General features: G+C 41.9%; 1 gene segment (V, D, J or C); it reads right to left on the bottom strand.

Annotated features, from left to right (window-relative positions):
- Positions 1-12,229: 12,229 nt before the first annotated feature.
- LOC115387948 (Ig kappa-b4 chain C region-like) lies at positions 12,230-15,938 on the bottom strand. The segment is given in 3 exon segments: positions 12,230-12,633; positions 13,671-13,811; positions 15,866-15,938. Coding segments are annotated over 3 exon segments (543 nt in total).
- Between the last annotated feature and the right edge of the window lie 8,062 nt (positions 15,939-24,000).

Genomic DNA, 24,000 nt, shown 5'->3' with positions numbered 1-24,000 from the left:
AAAACCGTAGTACAAAAACCTCCCTCAGTCAGACTGAACAGAAACTGAACTGACTGCTGCTCACTGATACACTTCACTGAACACACACACACACACACACACACACACACACACACACACACACACACACACACACACACAGGGCTGGCTCTACGCATAGGTGAACTAGGCCGCCTAGGGTGCAGTGTAACTGGGGGGCGCCGTGGCCATACACTGTGCCCCGGTGCTCCCCAATGCTCCGCAGCCCCGCCGCTCTGCCACTCTCCGTGTGAGCACCACATTGCTCAGCACCCCTCCAGCTCAGCCGCTCCGACGGGGCGCTTGTGTTGGGCTCGTCTGGGGCGCCTATGAAGCCCGGGTCGGCTCTGCACACACACACAAACACACATCTAGGTGTTATGACTATGACTATGACTTTTGACAAGAACCATTTATGTTCTCGCAGGAAAACTCCACCCACGTTCAGTGGAAGATAAACTCTATTGTGAGCTAAATTCTGATTGTAATGATTCTGATTTTAAACTACATGAAGGAATTTCTGTTCCTATTCCCCCAAGCAAGACATGCATGTCAAAAACTGGTGAAATATAGTGGTCCTCATCCCCAAATATGCATCAGACAAAACTGTCTACATGAAACATAAAGACAGTGTCATGGTCTGGTGGAATGGCAGTGACTCATGTGACAAAAATCAAGTCAGCTTTTGAGCTGGTCATGCCTAATTCAAAACAGAAAATCATTCTGGAAACGAGGAATCAAAAACTGAGGTTTGTTTTTTAGGAGAGGTTGAAGGAGTTGAACAAAATACATTCCTGTTTTGGGGCTTCTCATCCTGGCTGGGGTTTTTAGGTGGGATGCAGAGACAGGCAGGGCCAGATTTCGAGCCACAATGTACTTTTCCACAAGGGACTTTTCACATTTTCTCCAGAGTAATCTGATTTGATAATGGAGAGATAAGGACTGGTGGACAGGAGAAACAAGCTGGGAGCTGTCAGGACAGTGTGGGACAAGTGGATAGAACCACTTCCACCGCTCTATAACCCAGACCCTCTTATCACAGTGGATGAAAGGCTGGAGGCATTCAGAGGTCACTGCCCATTTAGGCAAAACAGGCCTTCCAAGCCATCTAAATATGGGATAAAAAACTGGGCAGCATGTGATACGAACACCAGCTATACACTGAACATGCAGGTTTACACTGGAAATCCAGTTGGAGGAGCCCCAGAGAAGAATCTGGGAAAAATTCAAAGTTATGTTTCAATATAATCTGAAACTACTGTTTTATATGTTGGTCTTTCAAAAGTAATGAAGTGGTGTACATTTTTGGAAAAAAATAGTGAATTATTCTAATTGAACCATTACCTATAGGAGGTAAAGAACACCATTGCACGAAACCGAATATAGACTGAATTCTATTCAGTAGCCTATAGAATAGTTAGTAATGTAGTTAGTAATGAAATATAAGCTTGTTAGGATTTTTTTGGTTTCGGACATCTTCTGGATAGTTAAACATGCAGCAGGTCAAATTGACCCAGGAACAACATTGCTGTTCCTGACAAATGAACATAATAGGAGGGTTAATATCCAGTACTCGAGTTGAGGGGGGATGAGGGTGGATGGCATCCCTCCGAAAATAAAAACAATCAAAATTAATCCCCCAGGTAAAACTGCCATCCCCGCTTTCCATCCCTTCACTTTTTACAGTAAATGTTGGAAATATAACTAATAATTGTATAGCTATAATTTTTTTCATCTTTAGAAAGTAGTACTCATGTTGAATAAAAGAAATAATAAACTCTGAGGGCACAGGAGTGCTCAACGATGCAATGAGGCAACATGATTGTTATTTTAAAAGCTAGGGTAGACGATGTTGTCCAAAAGCACTTTTTGTCATACTGAGTGAAATGCTCCTTGCCCCCCGGGAGAAGTCAATACATTTTGTGGACGGAAAAAGATGCGGAAAAAAATCAGACAACTGTAGCGGCCACAGGACAGTAAAAACTCCGACCAATCGGAAGGCGTGGACCGCTCTTAAGGAACCAATCAAATCCCTTCGCCATTCTACCAGCCCCCTGCGCGTACATTTCAATGGTGTGCACTGGCCCTGGTTCAGTGCGCGTGCACGTTGCCAAGGCGCTCTCGGCGCTCGCGGCTCGCGTGAAAAAATAGAAGGAAGCGGAGCGGGCGCGCTGCGCTCCTATGCGCGTTGTGTGCGGGCAGTAAAGTTTAATAAAATTGGAGGCGATCACAAACTCCGTGCACGTGGCGCCTCGCACGCGTGCGCGGCACTTCCGCGTCCAGTGCGTTCGCTCCCAACGGGAGCTCCTCCAATGGGGTGGGAGATGGGCAGAGCCTTGGGGAGATGCTACATTCGTGCTACATGCTAGTTTTCCAAGATCGTCGACCCTAGCTTTAATTGGTTTATGCCTGATGCCAGAGGGAGCAGAACAAGCAGCAGCACAGAGCGATATCACTGCAACATCAGCATGGCTAAATGAGGGGCTGGACAACAAGATGTCAGGGAATATTTTAAAAATACGAGATTTACAGGTGAGCTATACATCAAGACTCACGAATCTCAAACTATTTTATATTAATCCATACAATTCGCCAGACTTACCACAGGCTGCATGCACAATAACAACACAGCCAGTTGCCAAAGTCGCTGTGCGGCCTCCAAACTAGCTGTGATTAACTCCCGTTAACGTTAATCTAGCTAGTTAGCTAGCTTGCAAAAACACCGGACTTGTCATTCAGTCACGTTAGATTTGGGTTTATGGGCGTGGCAAACGTGAAACAGCTTACTGTTAATGTTCGGCGAGAGTTTGTCTCAAATATTTTACCAGTATTAATGATGAAATATTCTTCACGTGGCCAATCTTATTTTCACCAATAGAACTCGTCAGGCAACAAAAATAAGTGGAGATCAGCAAAAATTCTGAAGTTCAAGGCAGGTGACATTCAAGGGTATCGCCAACGAGTTTTTCCCCCTTCTGGGGCCTTTTGCTAGCCTGTAATTTAATATTACAGACAGTGAATATGCTAAATGTGATTTTAATCTATACTGTACATTCTGTCTGTCATCCAAGAGGAAGTTCATGTGCTTTTAATCATTTGTGAAACTTAATAGCATGACATGCCTGCTCATTCTATCAAACCCTATAATGTTGTTTTCTTCTCATAGAGGAACGCCGTGGCCAGGAAGCCGGAGTGTCCAGAGGAGGAGAAGGAACAGATTTCATTATTAAACCTTTTGGGTTCAGATCAGAGATTACGTTAACTGGAAAATTCCCAGTAATTGACTGATTTTTCTACACAAAAATTGAAAAATCTGAAGGCTGTCAGTCATCTTTTAATGTAATTAAGTAATTTTTAATGTAGAAACTGATTATAACAAAATTTTCATGACTGTCAAAATGACCGATTACAACAAAACAAAAGTCTAGTGCAACGTGTAGTTTACACAGTTATCTTTTTCCATTCATAGGTAGGCCTACTAGTAGGTCTATTCATTATCTCAGTGGAAATAAGCGAAATTAATCTATGCTTGATTTTGTCGTTTTTGAAGTGGAAACACAGAGAGAAGCGGGTCAGGACAGGAGAGCAGGAGGGCCAAGAGGAGGAGAGGGAACAGGTTTGATTATTTTACATGTGGAGTTTATACTGTTTTTCAATTCATATATAGGCCTGCCACCTACTGTAACTCATTATGTCAGTGGAAATGACACAAGTTAATCTATGTTTGATTTTGTTTTGGTTTTTTTTTGTAGTGGACACACAGGGAAAGCAGGTAGCAGAAGGGCGAGATCCTGCTGAAGAGAAAAGCAAGACAGTTTCTGATGACCCAAGTGAGAAGGGAGAGAGCAGTGGCAGTCAAGATATCCCTGAATGCTGGACATCAGTTGTGCTGTTCAGAGAGAAAATTAGGTTATATCCATGGTTAATATGCCAAAGCAAAAAACTTGGCTGCCTAACCTGTCAAAAGGTAAAAGCACTTGGGCCAAATGCAGAAGGGAGCCACATGCATGTTGCTGAAGAGTGGTCAACAGTAAAAGTTGCAGCCTCAGGTGCAACAAAAGCAGCAAAGCTGCAGTCTCTTCACAAAAAGATACACAAGCATAGGATGCCAGATGACCACAGAGCGGCTGAGAAGACCTTGGAAAAGGCAAAAGAAAAAACAATGGAAACATTGAGTTCTGAGATGCAGAGAAATCACTTCTTATCCACTGATCGAGTATTTCGCACAGTTTGCAAGATTGTGAAATCTGCAAGGCCTTTTACATATCTACCCACTGATATTGATCTGCAAGTCCTGAATGGACTAGACATGGGTAGAACTTTACATTCAGACCATTCCTGTGCAGAAATCAGCCAGCACATAGCAAGTGAAATGAGAAAGAAAGTAGTTGGAAATGTCCTTCAGAGTGGTCTAAAATGTTCTGTTCTGACAGATGAATCTGCAACTGACAGGAAACAAATCAGTTTTGATCATTTACGCTAGAGCAAGCCTAGGGATGAGTGAACAGCCACTAACATTCTTCTTGGGACTAGTGGAGCTGTCTGATACTTCTGCAAGTGGAATTTATGACGCTTTCACGAATAACCTTTCACACCATGGCTTCTCTGAAGTTATCATGAAGGAGCGTTTTATTTGTTTTGCTTCAGATGGAGCTTCTGTTATGCTTGGAAGTGAATCAGTTGTTGCCACCAAAATTTTTCAAAAGTTTCCCAATGTGTTGGTGTGGCACTGCATGAACCATCGTCTTGAGTTGAGTGTTGGATATGTTGTAGAGGAAATTGCAGGGATGAATGAGTTCCAGTTTTTCTTTGACAAATTATACAGTCTCTATCATGCATCGGCTAAAAACCGCCGCAAGCTCAGAGAATGTTGTGAGGAACTTGCTGTGCAGTGTCTGAACATAGGGAGAATTCTCAGCACGATATGGGTGGCTTCCAGTTTTAGGACCATTAAAGCTGTATGACAACAGTACCCTGCACTCCTCAGGCACGTTTGTGATGCCTCAGCCGATCATAAACGAACCTCAACACAGAGATGCATGTTCAAAGGTTTAGCAGATCGCCTTTCTAATACAATCTTTGTGCACAACCTTGGACTTATGTATGATGCATTAGAAGAGCTGTCGAATTCTCTTTCTCCCTTCAAGCAAGAAACATGTCGCTTCCCAAGGCTGAAGCAAGTCTCATGCAGCAGATCCGTGTGTTAAAGTCGATGGCAGAGCAACCTGGACAAGGACAGAGAAGGCTCAGACAGCAGTGGACCTGAAGTTATTCAATGGAGTGCCACTGACAAATAATCTAAGGTACAGCAGAGAAATAAACCAGCAACAGTTTTTTCATGCCTTGGCAGATAGTATTGAGAAGGGAATGGGTTGCCTGCCTGGTAAACAGAGAAGTAAAGAAGAATACCAGAGGTTTCTGAACAACATCAAAGCGCTGCAGCCCTCTGACTGGCCAGATAAGCGCGGGGTCCGTTATGCTGAAAAGGAAATACAGGAACTCTGCTCCTTTCTCAATCTTTATGATGGTAGACAAATTCAAAGAGGGATGAGGGAATACGATGACTTGGTCAAACTCAAATCTGCTGGTGAAGTGAAACCAGCACCAAAAGAGCTGGAACCCCTCCTTCAAACAGTGAACACGCCGGTCACCTCCACAGCTGAGCGTGAGCGTGGGTTTAGTCAGATGAACACTGTAAGCACATCTCGAAGTGCCCTAGAGGTAAAAAGCATGTCAGCCTTGCTTTTTATCATGTGTGTTGCCTCTCCACTCAAAGTGTTCGAAGTAGGTGTCAATGTTAAGTCTTGGCTTCAAAGTCATTCCTTATTAGGGATGAGCCGAATACTCGTTTTAAACGAGTACTCGTTACGGATAATGCATTTTTTCCGAATCTGAGTATAACCCGAGTTATACTGTGTTGGAACAGTGTCTGAACTCCGTCTCTGAGTGTTCACTTTTAAAAAATGTCTGCCATGGGTGAAAAATGTGTTTTTAACTGAGCAAAAAATATGTTCAGTGTTTTGCAAAAGGAGTGAAAGAGGTTTGAAAACTGTGTGCAAACTGAAATTTTGAGACCAGAGTCCTGTTTTTAGAGAAATGTGTGCAGTTAGTTGATGGCTGTGTGCAGAGAAAAGAATTTAGTCTCTTAATAATCAAGAAACACTGTTAGTTGATATTACCAGGATGAGACAGAAGCTCCAATACTGCTTATTAACTGCATGCTTGATCGGACATTGCAAAAGTCATTATTGATATCGTGAATAATCACCACCTGGAGTTTTGTTCACACTTCAGAGAAAAGAATTTGACACCAAAAATTTTGCTCAGATTGGGGGCGCTGTGGAGCGTGGATCATGTAGTACGCATCTACAGACACTCCGGTAGAATGTGACATTAAAATATATGTCTGCACCTTTTTTCTAAGTCTTTTTTGACACCGCAAGTTGTAAGTAACTTTTTTTCAGTTTTGCTTCACCTGGAAACTCCAATGCAATTATGGAAACAAGAGGATCAAAATCCGACGCGGCTAAAGCAGGCCGCACGCAGCATCGACACTCGCCTAACCCCGAGGCTGAGCCAGAGTCTGATGCTAACGAGCGTCTACTAATACGCATGGAGGCAATGATGGAGAATATGCGCGCAGAAATCGTGAGTCAATTTGAGCAAATTGTCTCTGGAGCGATCATAAAGGAAATTACGGCAGTGTGTGAGCCCCTGGCGAAGGAGATAACAACCCATGGTCAAACTATTGCTAGCCTGGAGGACATTGCTAACGACCACGATGCACAGCTAACCAGCTTACAGGCTACGGTAGCCTCACTAACTGAGCGTGTCGGCACTTTGTCGCAAAATTAAGGGGAGCCTCCATGTCCGTTTGTTGTGAGAGTCAACATGTTCCATCAGCGCAACGAAATCCTACGGAGGGCTGGCTCGTCACCTCCTCTACTTTATCAAGGAAGGAAGATCTCAATCTTCCCAGATTTTCCTGCTGCTGTTGCTAAAAAATGTGCTGCTTTTTCCAAAGTTAAAAAAGAACTCCACTCATGTCCAGGTGTGAAATTTGGACTTTTCTACCCAGCCATTTTACGTGTCACCCTGCCAAGCGGTCAAACTCGCAGATTTGAAGACCCTACATCTGCAATGGAGTTTGTGCAGAAATATACAAAGACTGTCGTTGTTCCAGACGCTGTCTGACATCCAGGACTAGTTGGGATAAAGGTATGGTCGTGATTTACCATCCTTCTTGCACTTTAAGTGCTAAATGTTATTCTACTTTGTGAACTAATATAGCAGATACTTTAATATTCTCATTTTTTTCTCCCCCCCCCCCCCACCGCCCATTTTGAGCTAAATGGCAGTTTAAAAGTATTCTCACGTATCTATTTTGCATTGGCTATGTTTTTTTTTTGAACATCTATGTTGAAAATCGTACAAAGCTTTTATACATTTGAATATGGTTAACTTTGACAATGATAGGTTTCAACATTTATCTTGGACATTGATGCAAAGATTGTTTAATTTTTATTTTTGGATCGGTGCGGAGATCACAATTTTGTTTATGTTTCTTTAGTTTTCTTTTATTACTATTGAACCTCTTTCTTTCTTTTTTTTTCTTTTTTATCGAAGCGGTGCAACTTGGTAAGATTCTTTTTCTTTCTTTTTTTCTCTTTTTTTTTCCTTTTTCTTCCACAAAGTTTATAAGGTGTGATTTGTATATTTATAGTTCTCACATTCATTGTGGAGAAGTTAGTTGTTGACTTCCTCTAGAGCCTTTTAAGGCTAAGTTATGGGACAGTTTAAAGGTGTGGGTATCGCGCATTCCATTTGGGGGAATGCTTCTGTGAGTTCGGGTTTGTGTGTTTTTGTTTTTTACATGCCAATCTTTTCTCTTCATCTGTGTTTTCTTGTCATTTATCAGCCAATTACCCAGTTAACTTTTTGTGTTCTCCTATACTCAATCAAAATTAATATGTTATGTCATCTTCAATAGGAAAAGACCTTAGTTTTATCAGTTTTAATTGCAAGGGACTCAATAATCCTATTAAACGAAGTAAAGTACTACACCACCTCCAGCAGCTTGGAGCCCAATCATCTTTCTACAAGAAACTCATCTTAAAAACCTAGATCATCGAAAACTGAGGGTGGGTCAGGTGTACCATTCTTCATTTTCTGGTAAGGCCAGAGGCACGACTATTCTCCTACACAAATCTGTCCCATTTCTCTTAGATCAGATTATTTCTGATGCTAATGGTAGGTACGTTATTGTCACTGGGACAATTCAGAGCTCTCATATTGCATTAGCCAATATTTACTCACCAAACACTGATGATGAGCATTTTTTTAAACGCTTATTTTCTATTTTGCCAGATATGTCCACTTATTCTTTAATATTAGGCAGAGACTTTAACTGTTGGCTTGATCCTAATCTAGACTGCTCCTCTGATAGACCAGCTGTGCTCTCACGATCAGCAAAAGTGATTCAGCCCTTCATGAAAGAGTTCGCTGTAATTGATTTATGGCGCTTTTTTAACCCTTCCAAAAAGGAATATTTTTTCTTCTCATCCGCACACCATTCTTATTCCCGTATTGATCTTTTCTTAGTGGATAACCGATTATTGTCATCCACATCCATGTGCCGGTACGATGCCATTGTTCTCTCAGACCATGCTCCACTTCTAATGGACATCAAAATAAGCCAGTTGTCATCTGAACACCCACTATGGCGGCTAAATGTGAGTCTGTTATCAAATAATAATTTTGTTGATTTTGTTTCTAAACAGATTGATTTTTTCTTAAGTACTAATAGAACACCTGAGGTGTCTGCTTCTCTCCTTTGGGAGTCACTTAAGGCTTACATTAGGGGAGAAATTATTTCTTACATACACTATGAGAATAAATCAAGGCAACAAAAACTGTGCTGCCTAAGACAACAAATTTCACAACTTGATAACATCTACTCACTTACATCCTCTCCAAATGTATATAAAGATCCTGCTTTGTTACAAGCTGAATTTGACATGATAATGACGCATCGTACTACTGAGCTCATGCTCCAATCGGGAGTGCGATTTTTTGAACATGGGGATAAAGCTGGTAAAATATTGGCACATCAAATTCGACAAGTTTCCACCTCTCGTCAAATTGTCAAAATCCAATCTAATCAAAATGTAACGACTGATCCTTTGCAAATTAATTTGACTTTCAAGAACTTTTATAAGCTACTATATACATCCGAATGTACTCCTTCGGATAACGATTTTGATCATTTTTTCTCTGGCTTAATTATCCCTACTCCTAATCAAGATACTGTGACAAATTTAGGAAAACCAGTTACTCTTACTGAGCTCAACTTAGCCATTCAGTCTCTACAGAGCGGAAAATGTCCAGGCCCTGACGGCTATCCGTCAGAGTTCGACAAAACATTTAAGGATAAAGTTGCTCTTTGTTGGTGAATATGTACAATGAGTCATTTTCTTTTGGTGTGTTGCCTCAAACACTCAATCAAGCCACAATTTCACTTCTTCTTAAGAAAGGAAAGGATCCACTTCATTGCTCATCCTACCGCCCTATAAGTCTTATGAATGTAGATTTTAAATTGCCATCTAAAATTTTAGCTATGCGCCTTGAGCCTAATCTTCCAAATATTATTAACCCAGACCAAACTGGCTTCATTCAAACATTCTTTTTCTAATTTGCGTAGAATATTCAATATAATTTATAATGCATCACCAAATAACTCGCAGGAAGCATTAATATCCTTAGATGCCGAAAAGGCGTTTGACCATGTGGAGTGGCCCTACCTGTTCTACACGGTCAAAAAAATTTGGTCTTGGAGATGCTTTTTTATCTTGGATCAAACTTCTTTATTCAAACCCACTAGCTTCAGTCAGGACAAATACCTCTCATTCTGATTATTTCCGTCTTTATCGCTCAACAAGGCAAGGGTGTCCACTTAGCCCTCTTTTATTTGCACTGGCAATTGAACCTTTAGCTATAGCAATCCGCTCTAATCGAAACATTACTGGCATATATAGACATGGTCTAGTAGCAAAGGTATCTTTATACGCTGATGACTTACTCTTGTATGTCTCAGATATTCACAAATCAGTCCCTGCTGTTTTACATCTACTTTCACTCTTCGGACGCCTTTCAGGCTGCAAGCTTAACCTGAGCAAAAGCGAGCTCTTTCCTCTTAACGTGTCCACTAATGCTTCTTCCCTGCGTAGATTTCCTTTTAAAATTGCGCATGATAGCTTTACACACCTTGGAATCCAAATCCCGCACAAAATGGAAGACATGTTCAAGATAAATTTCTCTCCTCTGTTGCTGAGAGTTAAAGAGGATTTTGAACGCTGGTCTTTACTTAAATTATCCTTGGTGGCACGCATTAACGGTGTAAAGATGAATGTTTTGCCCCGGTTCCTGTACTTATTTCAGTGTATTCCTCTTTTTTTACCCAGTTCTTTCTTCTGTCAGCTCGATGCGTTGGTTTCAGAATTTCTTTGGGATAAAAAGATTTCCAGACTGTCCAAAATGTATTTACAGCGAACTAAACTGTTTGGAAGTATGGGCTTGCCAAACTTTAGATTTTATTATTGGGCTTCTAATATTCGTACGTTTAAATATTGGCTTCAACCGGACACTGGTCTATCGCCAGACTGGTTAGTCATGGAGAAGAATTCTGCTAAGCTTGTTTCTCTTGCGGCCTTACCTTTTTCACCTATTCAAACTCCAACAAAAAAATACTCTAAGGACAGTATTGTCAAAATATCTCTCAAGATTTGAACTCAATTTAAACGTTTTTTTGGTCTGCAAATGTATTCACATAATGCCCCGTTAGCAGCAAACCATGTTTTTCTTCCTTCGATTACTGATAAAGCTTTTTTGGTTTGGTCCAACCATGGTGTAAAAACATTTAAAGATCTTTACATTGATAATGTTTTTGATTCTTTCCAACAACTTTGCTTGAAGTACTCCCTTCCAAAGCAACATTTTTTCAGATATTTGCAAGTTCGCAGTTTTGCTCATAGCCATTTCCCTACTTTTCCTAATTCACCTGAGGAATCTCTTTTGGACTCTTTGCTTTTATCTTCTTCAAGGTTGAAAGGGTCTATTTCTTTTATTTACAATCAGATATCGGCTATACGCTCAAACTCTCTAAGTTCAATTAAAGTACTTTGTTAGGAGGATTTGGGAGAAACTATATCTGATGAGCTATGGCTATGTCCACAACTATTAAACTATTGGACTCAAATTATTAATTTTATTTCAAAGGTAATCGGGAGGACAATAGACCCGAATCCTTTTGGTGCACTGTTTGGGGTATTTGCAGGACCATCTCCCCCCTCCACTTCCCAACTTTGCTTTTATGACACTTCTGGCGAGACGGGTGAGTTTGTTTAAGTGGAAGTCTCCGCAATCTCCTTCCTTTACTCATTGGCTTAGGGATCTTTTATACTTTCTTAAACTTGAGAAAATAAGGATGACACTTCATGGCTCCTCGGAAAAATTTATGCAGACTTGGCAACCATTATTTCAGTTTGTTAAACAAATTAATCCCCCCTAGGTCCCAGATTAGTAGTAATGGGGTTTTTTTTGTTGATGGTTATATCTTTCTTTGGAGGTTCATCTGTCGTATTTATTCCCTTTTTATTCTGGGCATGCGGCTGTTACATTGTAACACTGTTTTTTACTTTCTTAATTACTGATTGGTGTGTTATGTTGTTTTTCTTGTTCTATTGTTCTTTTTTTTTGTTTTCTTTTTCTTTTTCCCTTTTTTTCTCAAAGGAATTGTACAAGTACTCATTATGACCTTGTTTTTGTCAGTTGTATTTAAATTAATATTTTGTACAATTTCTGTAAAATTTCAACAAAACAAAGTTTGAAAAAATTTTTTTGCTCAGATTACTTCAAGAAAAGCAAAGCACATGTCTTCTTCATGAATGAAGGACACAGCTTCCTCTGACTGACTGTGTGTTTTCAGTCTGTTTGAGTAAAGTAATTCAGCAACAAGAGCTGGAATACTGAGAATATCTATCAAGTGACATTTCTGCTCCAAACAAGGTGTTATGATGATTTGATTGCTGGAAAAAAACTCATCCAAGACCAAAGAGTTGACATGAAAAGAGTGTTTATTTTGTCAAAGCTGGAAGAAAATCATGATGAAAGAAGATGAATATTGATGAAGAGAGTTTGGTTTGATGACAGAAGAAAGTGAAAGAGAGTGAATGACAGAGGTGAGATGAGTGTGAGAGTCAAAGCAGTGTGAGAGTCCCAGTGAGTCCGGTCAGGACTGGGAACACTGGTCTCTCCTCAGTGTCTCTCTGAGGGGAGTCTGGGAGCCCTGGGTGGCCTCACAGGTCACAGAGCCCACCTTCCTCCACTGGTCTGCAGGGAGCCTCAGGGTGCTGCTCCAGCTGTAGAGGCCGTCCTTCTGCAGCACCCCGGGGCTCCTGCTCTCCTCCCAGCTGCTGCTGCTGCTGCTGTCCTCCACCTTCCAGCTCAGACTCCAGCCTGAGGGGAAGCCCTTGTTGGCCAGGCACATGAGCGTGGCCTTCCCCTGCTGCAGCTCCTCTCTGGAGGGGGGCAGCACCGTCAGGCTGGGGGGCCTGTCACCTAGGAGACACCGATCAGATGAGAGGACAGGGAGCAGCCAGCTGTCAATCAAACAGCACACACCTGGACAGCTTCAGTGGGACACACATCATTTTGTCCTTCAACAAGTTGCTGCCAGATGCTTTTTCTGCTCCAGCAGTCACTCACTCACACATTGTTTCACTTCCCTTTAAGAAGCCTCTCATGCACATCAGCACAGAGAGAATCATCCAACAGTTTGACCTGAAACACCTCAAACTACACTGGAAGGAACACAAGCACATGTCTCAACCTTTACTGGCAAAGATTTGCATCAACGTGATCAGAAAGTTCCACTTTAGAGCTTATGAAAGGAAACTTTAACAACATGAGCTTTGAATCTAAAGTAATGTTTCCAATAATTTGAACATTTTTTTTTTAAAAATAGAAACTCAAGATTGGGAGTTTTTTTTTATTTTCAAGCATATTACTATAAGTATTTTCATGTAAAATAACATGAATATTAAAAGAATAATAGAAACAGAATGTAGAAACATTGAAAAGCACCAAGAATAAATCCAGCTTTGATTAAGAGACTCTCAATAAAACTAGAAGAATAAAGCCTGCACACATTACAACACAAACACATTTCAAACAGTGGACATGTAAACTAAAACTCCAAAGACAAAGACAAAGAAAGACCAGTGCACCAAAACTGTCAATAAATACACAGGTCAGTCTAAAAACACATTCAACATGAGACTGGTAGAGTTAAAACGGTGTGTTACACAGCCATCAGTCTCTGACTGAGAAATTTAGAGAGTCACAATATATATTGTTGTGACAGATAATCCTGATGACATTTCATCCAGTACAAATTTCAAAATAACATGTTTTCCTGGGGATAAGTGGAACAGATCTGAGCTACACCACATGAAATCAAGGGAAGATTCAACCTTGATCAGTAAAATAATAATAATGAAAAAACATGTCTTTCTCATGTCAAATCATTCAAAACAAGGTTTAATGTCCACATTTGAAATATTTATCTGTCAGTATTAAAAGTAGAATCAACTTACTTCCAACATCCAGTCTGGTTCCTCCACCGAACGTGTACCACAGTGATACAAACTCATTGAGCCGCTGTACAAAAACCTCTGACTGTAGAGAGACACCACTCTCTGACTGTGAAACAAACTCTGCAAAACTACTTTTACTTCCTCATTAAAACTCAACAGACCAATTCTTCACTGTGCAATTTCGTATGTATATTAAGACAGAATTTTTTTAATGAATTTTCTATGTTTGAAAATTATTTTATTGGAATGTATTTCAATAGAAATTTGATATTCATGATTTTAATATTATATTTATCAAAATAGAAAACCAATCTCCTTAATATTCTCACAAACGTTTGACTCCAGATTGAAAATGATTGATGAAAGTGATCCAAGTCCCTGTTGGAGTCAGTCAGAGCATTTCCATAGAGAGCCACTTTGCATCAGCAGCACCATGCTCCAGTGCTCTGGGAGAGTTTATAGTCCTGACAGTTGAAGACTGGATGACTGACAGCTGTCCTTCAGGACAACAGAAGACAGAGAAATCCTCCTCATCACAAACATGAGTGTGATCTGCGTCCTCATCTGGACTCTCCTCTGCTGCTGCTTCACAGGTAAAGTCCAGAGAATCCAACTCCTCTCCTCTATGAACATCCGTCCCTCTGAAATGAAGCCCACAAAACCATGAGGCTGCTTTCTCTTTCTGTCTGTGTCTCCTCAGAGTCCAGAGGCCAGGTCACAGTGACTCAGTCTGCAGCAGTCAGCTCTGCTGTGGGACAAACCGTCACCATCACATGTAGGACCAGTCAGGATGCTGGTGTGGGAACCTCAACTAAGAAAGAACACTTTCAGTGGTACCAAAAGAAAGATGGACAACCTCCTAAACTCCTTATTTACCATGCCACCACTCGAGCATCAGGGACTCCAGATCGTTTTACAGGCAGTGGATCAAAGTCTAACTTCACTTTGACCATCAGTGGAGTTCAAGCTGAAGATGCTGCAGTTTATTACTGTCAGACTCAGAACAATATCAACAGTCAACAGGTGTTCACACAGTGAAAAACCGTCGTACAAAAACCTCCCTCAGTCAAACTGAACTGAAACTGAACTGACTGCTGCTCACTGATACACTTCACTGACCACACACACACACACACACACACACACACACACACACACACACACACACACACACACACACACACACACACACACACGTTTGTATTTCTATCCTTGTCAGGACACTCATTGACATAATGTATTTACTAGCCCCTAACCCTAATCCTAACCCTAACCCAAACCACAACAAAGCCTAACCCTAAAGAAATGTTTTTGTAGTTTTACTTTTTTCAGTAACAACATGGTTTCACACTGTTTACCCTCGTTAGGACCGGAAAAAGGTCCCCACAAGGCACATTGTGCCAGGTTTTCCCATCCTTGTGGGGACATTTGGTCTCCACAAGCATAGAAAAACGCGCGCGCACGCACACACACATACACACACACACACACACACACACACACACACACACACACACACACACACACACACACACACACAGCTGTTCAAGTTTCAGGACAACAACACATCAGGATATCAAACACAAAACCCTTTTTACTATGAATAATAATGACATAGGAAAAACTTTACTCCGAGAGTCGTGCATTGTGTTTTATTTTGAAAGTTCCGGTTTAACTTCCTGTCCAGTGCTTTTTCAACGACAGTGATTTACGTAGTTTTCAAGCGGCAGCGCAGAAAATAGACCAGAAGCGAATCTCCAGCGCCGTGGCACACGGCGCTTCAGGGACGTGGCGCTGGCGCTCTGCAGTGAATGCAGTGGAAATTGTCTGATAAAAGAGAATGGGTTCTAAGTGCTGCACAGTATTATTCAAGAGCGCAGCGCTTTCACGTGCGGTGGAAATTGGGGGTTACAAACAGCCTGTTTGTGACTGCCTGACTCCACCCTCATGACCTCCTCTCTGCTGCTCTGCAGCTCCTTGATCTGATCACCCACTAAGGAGTAGATGACTGGAGCTGATTATGCTCTTTTCATGTCACAGTTTATGAAAACTTTTACTCCATTCTGTCACAGGACCCAGTTTCTGTCCTGTCTGTTATATTTTAAGGTCTCATGCTTTCTCTCTTTCATGCTGTTTGACTGCATTGTCTCCACCACCTGCACCACCAGCTCTGACTCTTGTCTGAACGACTCCACCTCTGGTCCTCATCTGCACCACAAGGTGTCTGCTGGCAGTGTCCTCCACCTCCTCTTTCCTCTGTTCTGTCATAAAGAGAGCTCTCTTCTGTCTACTAAGACCCGGTGCTTCAGGCTGTTTATCTGCTCTTTCATTGCAGATTATTCATAGAAAATTAAGCACATACACTGTTAGAGTAAAATCATTTAGTATTAGAGTGCATTTTGCTCTTCTTCTGTCTCTGAACCACGAGGGGCGGCGTCCGAGCACCCTCTCTTGACCAGCCATCACTGCAACACAGCTGCTGGGGTTCACAGCATTAAGGTTCTTCTGGCTCACATGGGCTGTGCCAATAATGTTGTGATTTCAACTTAATGAATTTGGCTATCAGTAATAATTAATGATTATCAAAGAAAACTATTAAAGAATTTTGGATCTGATTTCATCAGATAACCTCGGGGCACCACCTACGTTTAGTAGGAAAAGATAGCCAATTTGTTGTAATCAGTCTCATAAACTTGGTTAAACTATTAATTTGGAATTTGGATTATTAATTACATTATTAAAAATGACCAAATTTTAACAGTAAAACCTGAAGGATTCTGGAGTTCTTGGACAGAAGAAATAAACATTCCATTTATAACTGTGAAACATCAACAAGACAAATGATCCCAAAAATTAGATTTATTGGCAACAAAGCAAAACCAAACACACGTCTATCTACATGTCTATAGCTACAAGTCGTGTCTATAGGAGAGAGAGAGAGTGTGTGTGTGTGTGTGTGTGTGTGTGTGTGTGTGTGTGTGTGTGTGTGAGTGTGTGAGTGTGTGAGTGTGAGATGGAGATGGAGATTGAGATGGGGGACTGGGGGATGGAACTACAGATCAAAATCGAAGACTACAATTAATATGGCGGATCAGAGGTATGTGCTTGGCACATGTGCTCAGGAGAGCTTGAGAGGGGGTGAGGCCTGTTTCCTCTCTCAGTGCAACTTTGTAAAGGCCTATGCAAATTGAGTGTACATGATCTGTGTTGTCCATCACCTCAGACCAGGAGGGTATTGCACAAAACCAGGATAAGGGATTAAGCCGGCAAACTGTTGTTAACCTGTGATGATCTTGTGGTTATCCTGGACGAAGTTAGCCTCAAGTCGATTGCACAAAAGCTGGCCAAGTTTATCCCGGACAAGTCACCACGGTGATTTATTATCTGCAGCTAGCCTGCTCCACAGCAGGCTAACTACCCAGGATAAGATAGCCCCCTCCTGGAGCCTGCTCTACACCCGAGACCTGCTAGCCTGAGCCGGAGACCCCTCCCAGAGCCTGCAGAGTCTGGCCCACCGTTGGCCCACCTCTGGGACAAGCACGCGGTCTCTCTGGCAACACCATCTGTTTCGGGCTTACCTTGTCTCCATGGGTCTCACTCCTCGGCGCTTATCCGTCACACCTCTGGCTAGGCCTGTCACGATAGTCAATAAATCAATTAATCGCACGATAAAAAGGTCGGTAAGTTTTCCAGGCGCGATAAAATTTACATTTTCCAAAGACACTAGAAACGTCTCATACTGACTCCTTTCGGCTCTGTAGTGTAATGAGGAGTGATGCACCGAAAATTCGGCCACCGAAATTTTTCAGCCGAAAATGACTCAAAAGTGTATTTTCGGCTTTCGGCCGAAAGAAAAAAATCACCGAACAACACGGCCGAAAATAATTGGTGATGACGTGGCGTTAATGCTAAAGCAAACCTTTTAATGCCTCATGTCTGCTTCATTAATGCCTGAAATCAGGCTTTAAAATTTATTTGACTTTTTACAGTGCGCATTTGCGCAGCGTCACCTCTCACTCACACTCCGCGCACTCATTTCCCTGATAAACACGCACACACACACACACCAACACACAAAAAATAGTTGTATTATTAACCGTCAATAATAATCAAGAACATATTAAAATTAGTCAAATAAGTCTCCCCGGCTGCACCTCAGGACGGACACCTTCCCACACGGTCCTGTCCTGACTCTGCTCATTTGATTCTGGGACTGCAGGCTCCACAGGACAAAGGTATTTATTGGTGAAGCTGAGTGCTTCATGCGCCACTGCAGGTTCTGCGCTGGACTGTACAGCAGCTGGAGGTTGATCCGGCATTTTTTGGGCAGCAGAATTACATTTTTTTTCGCTGTTTGGCCCGCGGCTGTTGTGACTCTGATTCAGAACGTTCCTCCTCTTCACTCCAGTCAAGATCGCTGATGTCCGACACGTCTCTGCCATCCGACTCCCCCTCACTGACCTCCTGTACCTCCTGCACATTACATCATTTAATCATCCTGCAGCCAAATCTTACTACTGTAGTTGTTGCATTTTCAGAGTCTGGTTGACTTTAGTATTATTTTGTTGCACAAATTATATGAAGACCAAAATAACTTTCAACACAGACATTTCAGAATCCTTTCTTTATTAATACAAGTCCTACAATAAAAGGTTCATAATTATTGTAAAGACAATGAAAAAAAAAACCCTTAATGAAATTGGTACTAAACCACACTGATGTAAAAAATAAAGAATAAGAAATAAAATACAACAACCCTGAAGCTACACAATGAGAAACAAAGGAAAAATAAATGTATCACACCACTGAAATGGACTACAATATAACAGACAGCATATCATTTTGTCTTAACTGTCTCCCGAAAATAGGAAAATAGTCTTATTTCAGGACTCCACCTTTAGGAGTGAACGGTCCCACATCATTCTGACTCCACTTTTTTAACGGCTAAAATCATACAGAACTTCGTTCTCAGAAGACAACAAATTTATCGCTTCATTTGATAATTGCTGTTTGGACTACACTTAAGTAACTTACCAGAATTTTTTATATTTGGTTTTCACCTGCTGCAGGTTCTTTTCTGGCCAGACAGGTTTGTTCTTCATGACAGATGAAGGATGAAACAGAACACAGCAGGAGAACAATTGATTCAATAGATAACACAGACGCAGTAACTCAGCCCCCGTTTGAGACATAAGAACCCCAGAAAACTTGATTTGTGATTTTTTTTTTTTTTTTTTTTTTTTTGGGGGGGGGGGGTTAAATATTGGCAAAATGCTGTTTTCCCCATGTATTTCCTGTATTTAATCATTATTATTTTTGTATGATCATAATCATGGATCATATGCAGAATTAGGCAATTTTTAATGTATGATTTGCACATCGCTATTTCACTTTAATCAAGATGCCGGCCTGCATGCAGTACTTGTCCTCACCATTGAAGCGTGGGGGCGCTATGCCTTAAGCGTCACTTAAAGCAGACATATTCCCTCCGAGGCACGCGCATCCCCCCCAATAAGTGAGCCCCCCCGACAGCCGCGATATAGTTCGCACACTGGTCAGAGCATTTCCATAGAGAGCCACTTTGCATCAGCAGCACCATGCTCCAGTGCTCTGGGAGAGTTTATAGTCCTGACAGTTGAAGACTGGATGACTGACAGCTGTCCTTCAGGACAACAGAAGACAGAGAAATCCTCCTCATCACAAACATGAGTGTGATCTGCGTCCTCATCTGGACTCTCCTCTGCTGCTGCTTCACAGGTAAAGTCCAGAGAATCCAACTCCTCTCCTCTATGAACATCCGTCCCTCTGAAATGAAGCCCACAAAACCATGAGGCTGCTTTCTCTTTCTGTCTGTGTCTCCTCAGAGTCCAGAGGCCAGGTCACAGTGACTCAGTCTGCAGCAGTCAGCTCTGCTGTGGGACAAACTGTCACCATCACATGTAGGACCAGTTGGTCTCCCGGCAGCGATTTAGCCTGGTACCAACAAAAAGATGGACAACCTCCTAAACTCCTTATTTACAGCATCAGCACTCGAGAATCAGGGACTCCAGATCGTTTTACAGGCAGTGGATCAAACTCTGACTTCTCTCTGACTATCAGTGGAGTTCAAGCTGAAGATTCTGCAGTTTATTACTGTCAGAGTTATCATTCTATCAACAGTCAAGATGTGTTCACACAGTGAAAAACCGTCGTACAAAAACCTCCCTCAGTCAGACTGAACAGACACTGAACTGACTGCTGCTCACTGATACACTTCACTGAACACACAATCCAGTGCCCACATAGTGTACACACTGGCAAGTATTGCAAGTTATTGTCCTTTTTTTGAAGGCATTATTGAATAAAAGTAACCTCATCATTAAGCTGGATGGCCCAAAATGTTCTCTCATTCAATAAATCCAAATCTGAAATCATCCTGTTTGGTCCCTTAAATCCCACCACCCCCATAGACAAAGCCTCTGTCCTCCCTGACACAAATATCAAACTATCAGTCACAAACCTCACTGTCATCTTTGACTTAAAGGTGCCTTAAGGAGTTTGCACGTTTTATGCGAAACAGCGCCCCCTGCAGGCCTTGGGCGTAATGCAGCTTAGTGAAAAAGTCGTCCCTGTGGCTCCCGTGCACGGAAGAGGGGAACTACGTCTTCGCTCGTTTAGTGGCGCTCAAGTAAGATTTAAGTTTCTTTTACCTGGTGGAGTCTGTGTGGAGCTGTGGCAGTGCTAGAAGCCAGTCTTTTCTTACTTTCTGGAAGCTCCTGCTCAGTTGTTGCTCACTAAGCATCTGGCGGAGTAATGGCGGACAAAATGAAACCTATGCAGCCGGAGCGCGCATTACATCATTCCTTTCAAATTCTCCCCCAAAAAATGCTGGTGCCGGACCGGCACTGTGACTTTCAAGTGACAATTTAGCGCTGTTAGAGGTACTTGTAATGAATATGTCAGGGCACATTGTACATATAATTAAAAATGTGTAACATATTTATGGTGGAAAATAAGTATTTTTAAGGTTGTAAAACTCCTTAATGCACCTTTAAACTTGTCTTTCCATCTTTGCAATAAATCAAATGTCATGTTTTCTCCAGCTCCAGTCCATCTCTAAATGGATAAATGTAATATCCAGTTGTGATCTAGAAAAAGTCTTTCCCCTTTAGAAAAGCCTTCTGTGGAGATCAGGCTGACAGAATGTGAACCTCCCTTCAAAAAGCTCCTTCTAGCTCATGTCCAGAGTTTTGAAAGAATGAGTTTTCTTTCATCCAACATTTCAAGGTTCCACCCTCCCTCTGCTTTCTGAGCGACCAAGCCACGCCCTTTTAATTGTGCACGCTCATTGCCCATGGGCTGAAAATGAGAGCCTCCGAGTCCGCAAGCATCCTACATGTTTAGCTGTTTACGGTGGATGTTCAGCAGACAGTGGATATATCCAAGGTAAGCGGGGCGGCTGCGGCGTAGCTAACTCTCCTCTGTCTGGATGAGTGTGTGTGCCCTCTGGCTCCATGCACACGTTGATTGACAGCATGACAAAGCGGAAGCTCAAAATCTATTGGCTGAAGTTGACCGGTGATTTTCAGATAACATGGGGGTCTATGAGACGAAGGCGGGGCTCATAAATAAATTTTTATAGTGCTTTATGCTGATATTATATTATAGTATAGAACCAGACTGACACATTTAAGCTCTGTTAAAAAAAATGATACATACGTTGGAAACGAACGGAAACTCCGGACACGAGCTTTAAAATGTTGAAGATCAAACATGAGAAAAGAATCTGAATCGACCAAGGTACGTTTTATCAGTTTGATTTCCTGTTAAATTGACATCATCAGATTCCAAAAAACGGGTCATTTTCTCGTTTTTTCGTTTTTTCACAAAACGAAAAAACGAGAATTCAACTCGTTTTTTCGTTTTTCCTTCTGACTGACAAAATGGATTTTCGACTTGTTTTTTCTTTTTTGACAGGTGGGCGGGGCTTAACACTTCTCGCTCCTGATTGGCTCATGTTTGCACCGTGCTCTTCAGAGTAAAAGTCTTTACACGATTCTTTCTGACTGCAGCTGCTCCAGCCTCCTGTCAGGACTGCAAATATCTCATCGTAGCTATATTATCACTACGCACACATAATTACTCAGTGCTTAGCTGCTCTTTGGTCCTGATTGTTAGGCGCTATGCACGGAGCAACGTGACGTCATTTCCGCTGAAATCTCAGACCGCACAAAAAACTTCCGGTTACAGTGGACGCCCTCTACGGACGGTGTCCTTTCGACTTCGATCTCCAGGTGATCACAGATTATAATGTTTTTTTTTTTATTATTTCAAATCAACGTTTCTTTGTTTGTTTACTATTTTTAGTACAGTTGGTGTGTACAATATAGCCTCGAGAGAGGCGGGCTGCGTTTTAAATAACACTCCACTCAGCAGAAGAGCCGCTGCCAAGGAAAGACCGAGAGGAGTGGAGATGATGATGAGGAGGAGACATCAGACGAGGAGTGGAGGAGCTCCGAGGAGCTCTGCTCAGCACCTAATGTTTCAATACTCGAATAAATATCCACTTCAGTGAAGCTGTGTTTTGGTCATGGAAATTCGGCACCAAATTATGAAGTCATGGCAAACTCATTGAAAATCATAGGTGAGAAAATGTTTGAACATTTTGACTTTACCTGGTTGTTTTATTATGGTCACTTTATGATCCCGCCAATCATAGACACTTTATTATACACTCATTCTGTTGCACTAAAAATATCTGTACATATTTGTACATATTATAGCTCCTGTTATATTTTAGTAGTAGTAGTTATATTTTAGATCTGTTGTATATTAAGTTTGATCTTTTCTTCTTTTAAATTTCTTTATTCTTTATTTTCAAATTTCCTAATTTTTTTTGCACCCGGTTTTCTTCAAGCCATCATAACTAAATGTCTCCATGGTGAGATACTCTATTCTGTTCTATATGAAGCATAGATTTGCCCATACCTGGGAAACATTCATAAATTCCTCTGACAGCTCTGTCAGGAGGTTTACAGTTTCAAACTAGTCTTAGGAATTGTGCAGGCTACATGCTTGTCAACATGAAGCCAGCTCAAAAAAGTAGGTTGATAACAGGATTGTTTTATAAGGCTGTATATAGTGACAGGTGTGTTAAAAGATGTAACACAGTAGGATTAAATCAGTACTGACTTCTTCCTACATGTAGATGACTCTGGCTCCACCTTACCTTTGGCTCTTCAGCAGCAGTCAGACTGAAGTGTGTTTCCATAAAGCACCGTTACTGTAACGTGTCGCAGTGCAGAGTTATCTGGATTGAAGTTTATGATAATCACCATGTAAAATATTCAAAACACCACACGCAACCTTTACAAATGGAGTTATTTCATCTTCATTCAGCACCACTACTTAGAAAGAAATGCTAAATGCAAAAACACTGCTGTGCTTGTGTTGAGCAAGAACCAGTGAATTCAGACACATATGGGGTGAAAACTGTTTTTATTGGAAAGGACATCAACACCACCAGTTGTTGAGCTGCTCCTGTGGGTTCTCGGAGTCTGGACCAGCAGAGAGACCCGCTGCAGGAACGTCTGAAGGCCTGGCTCTGCTGCTGCTGAGAGGCCAAATCAGCCTCATTCAGCCTCGCTGCCCTGCTTCACCTTCAAGGAACTGCAGGTTCAGACACCGCTCCTCCTCCTCCTGCTCCTCCTCCTGATGGACATGCTGTTCATCACGCTGCAGCTCCCAGCTCACCGGACGCCTGGATTTCTGTCAAGACCACCGTCAGGTCTGGTTGGTGCTCCAGCCTCCTCCTGGTTAAAAAGCAAAGGGGGAAAGAGAGCAGTTGAGCAAGGCACTGCCACCCACACCCTGCCTCCACCCATCAGACCCTGTGGTGGCAGCTGGTGGAGATGTTCCTGGACAGTAACATTGCTGGATGTTATTCAGGGTGTAATTGCAGAGTGTGGCCGATCAGCTGACTGCTCTTCTGTAATGGATTCAATATGATCTATTGTCATTTGTCCAGCAGTTTTTGTTACTTCAGTAGTTTGTGTTCACTGTAAAACTGGATGAGAGAGACAGCTGTTCAACATAAACATCCACAGTTCACAGAGCAAACTGGAGCTTCAGAAACAGCAGCATTTATTTATTTCAGTGCTCTGCATCCATTGTGCTGTCCACTGGGCCCTGTATCCAGCTGGAGCAGCAGTGGTGAATGGATCTCTATGCTTTTACTTGATAGAATACCAGTATGGATGCTGAATGGTTTACTGCAGTATCTACAACATGAACAGGGCTGCTGCTCACCTCAGAGCTGCTGAGGCTTCATAACACAGGACAGTCTGGCTGG

This window comes from Salarias fasciatus, chromosome 5, assembly GCF_902148845.1.
Source record: "Salarias fasciatus chromosome 5, fSalaFa1.1, whole genome shotgun sequence".
Lineage (NCBI taxonomy): Eukaryota > Metazoa > Chordata > Actinopteri > Blenniiformes > Blenniidae > Salarias > Salarias fasciatus.
The sequence above is the reverse complement of the archived record's forward strand: the minus strand, read 5'-3'. Positions and strand labels throughout refer to the sequence as shown.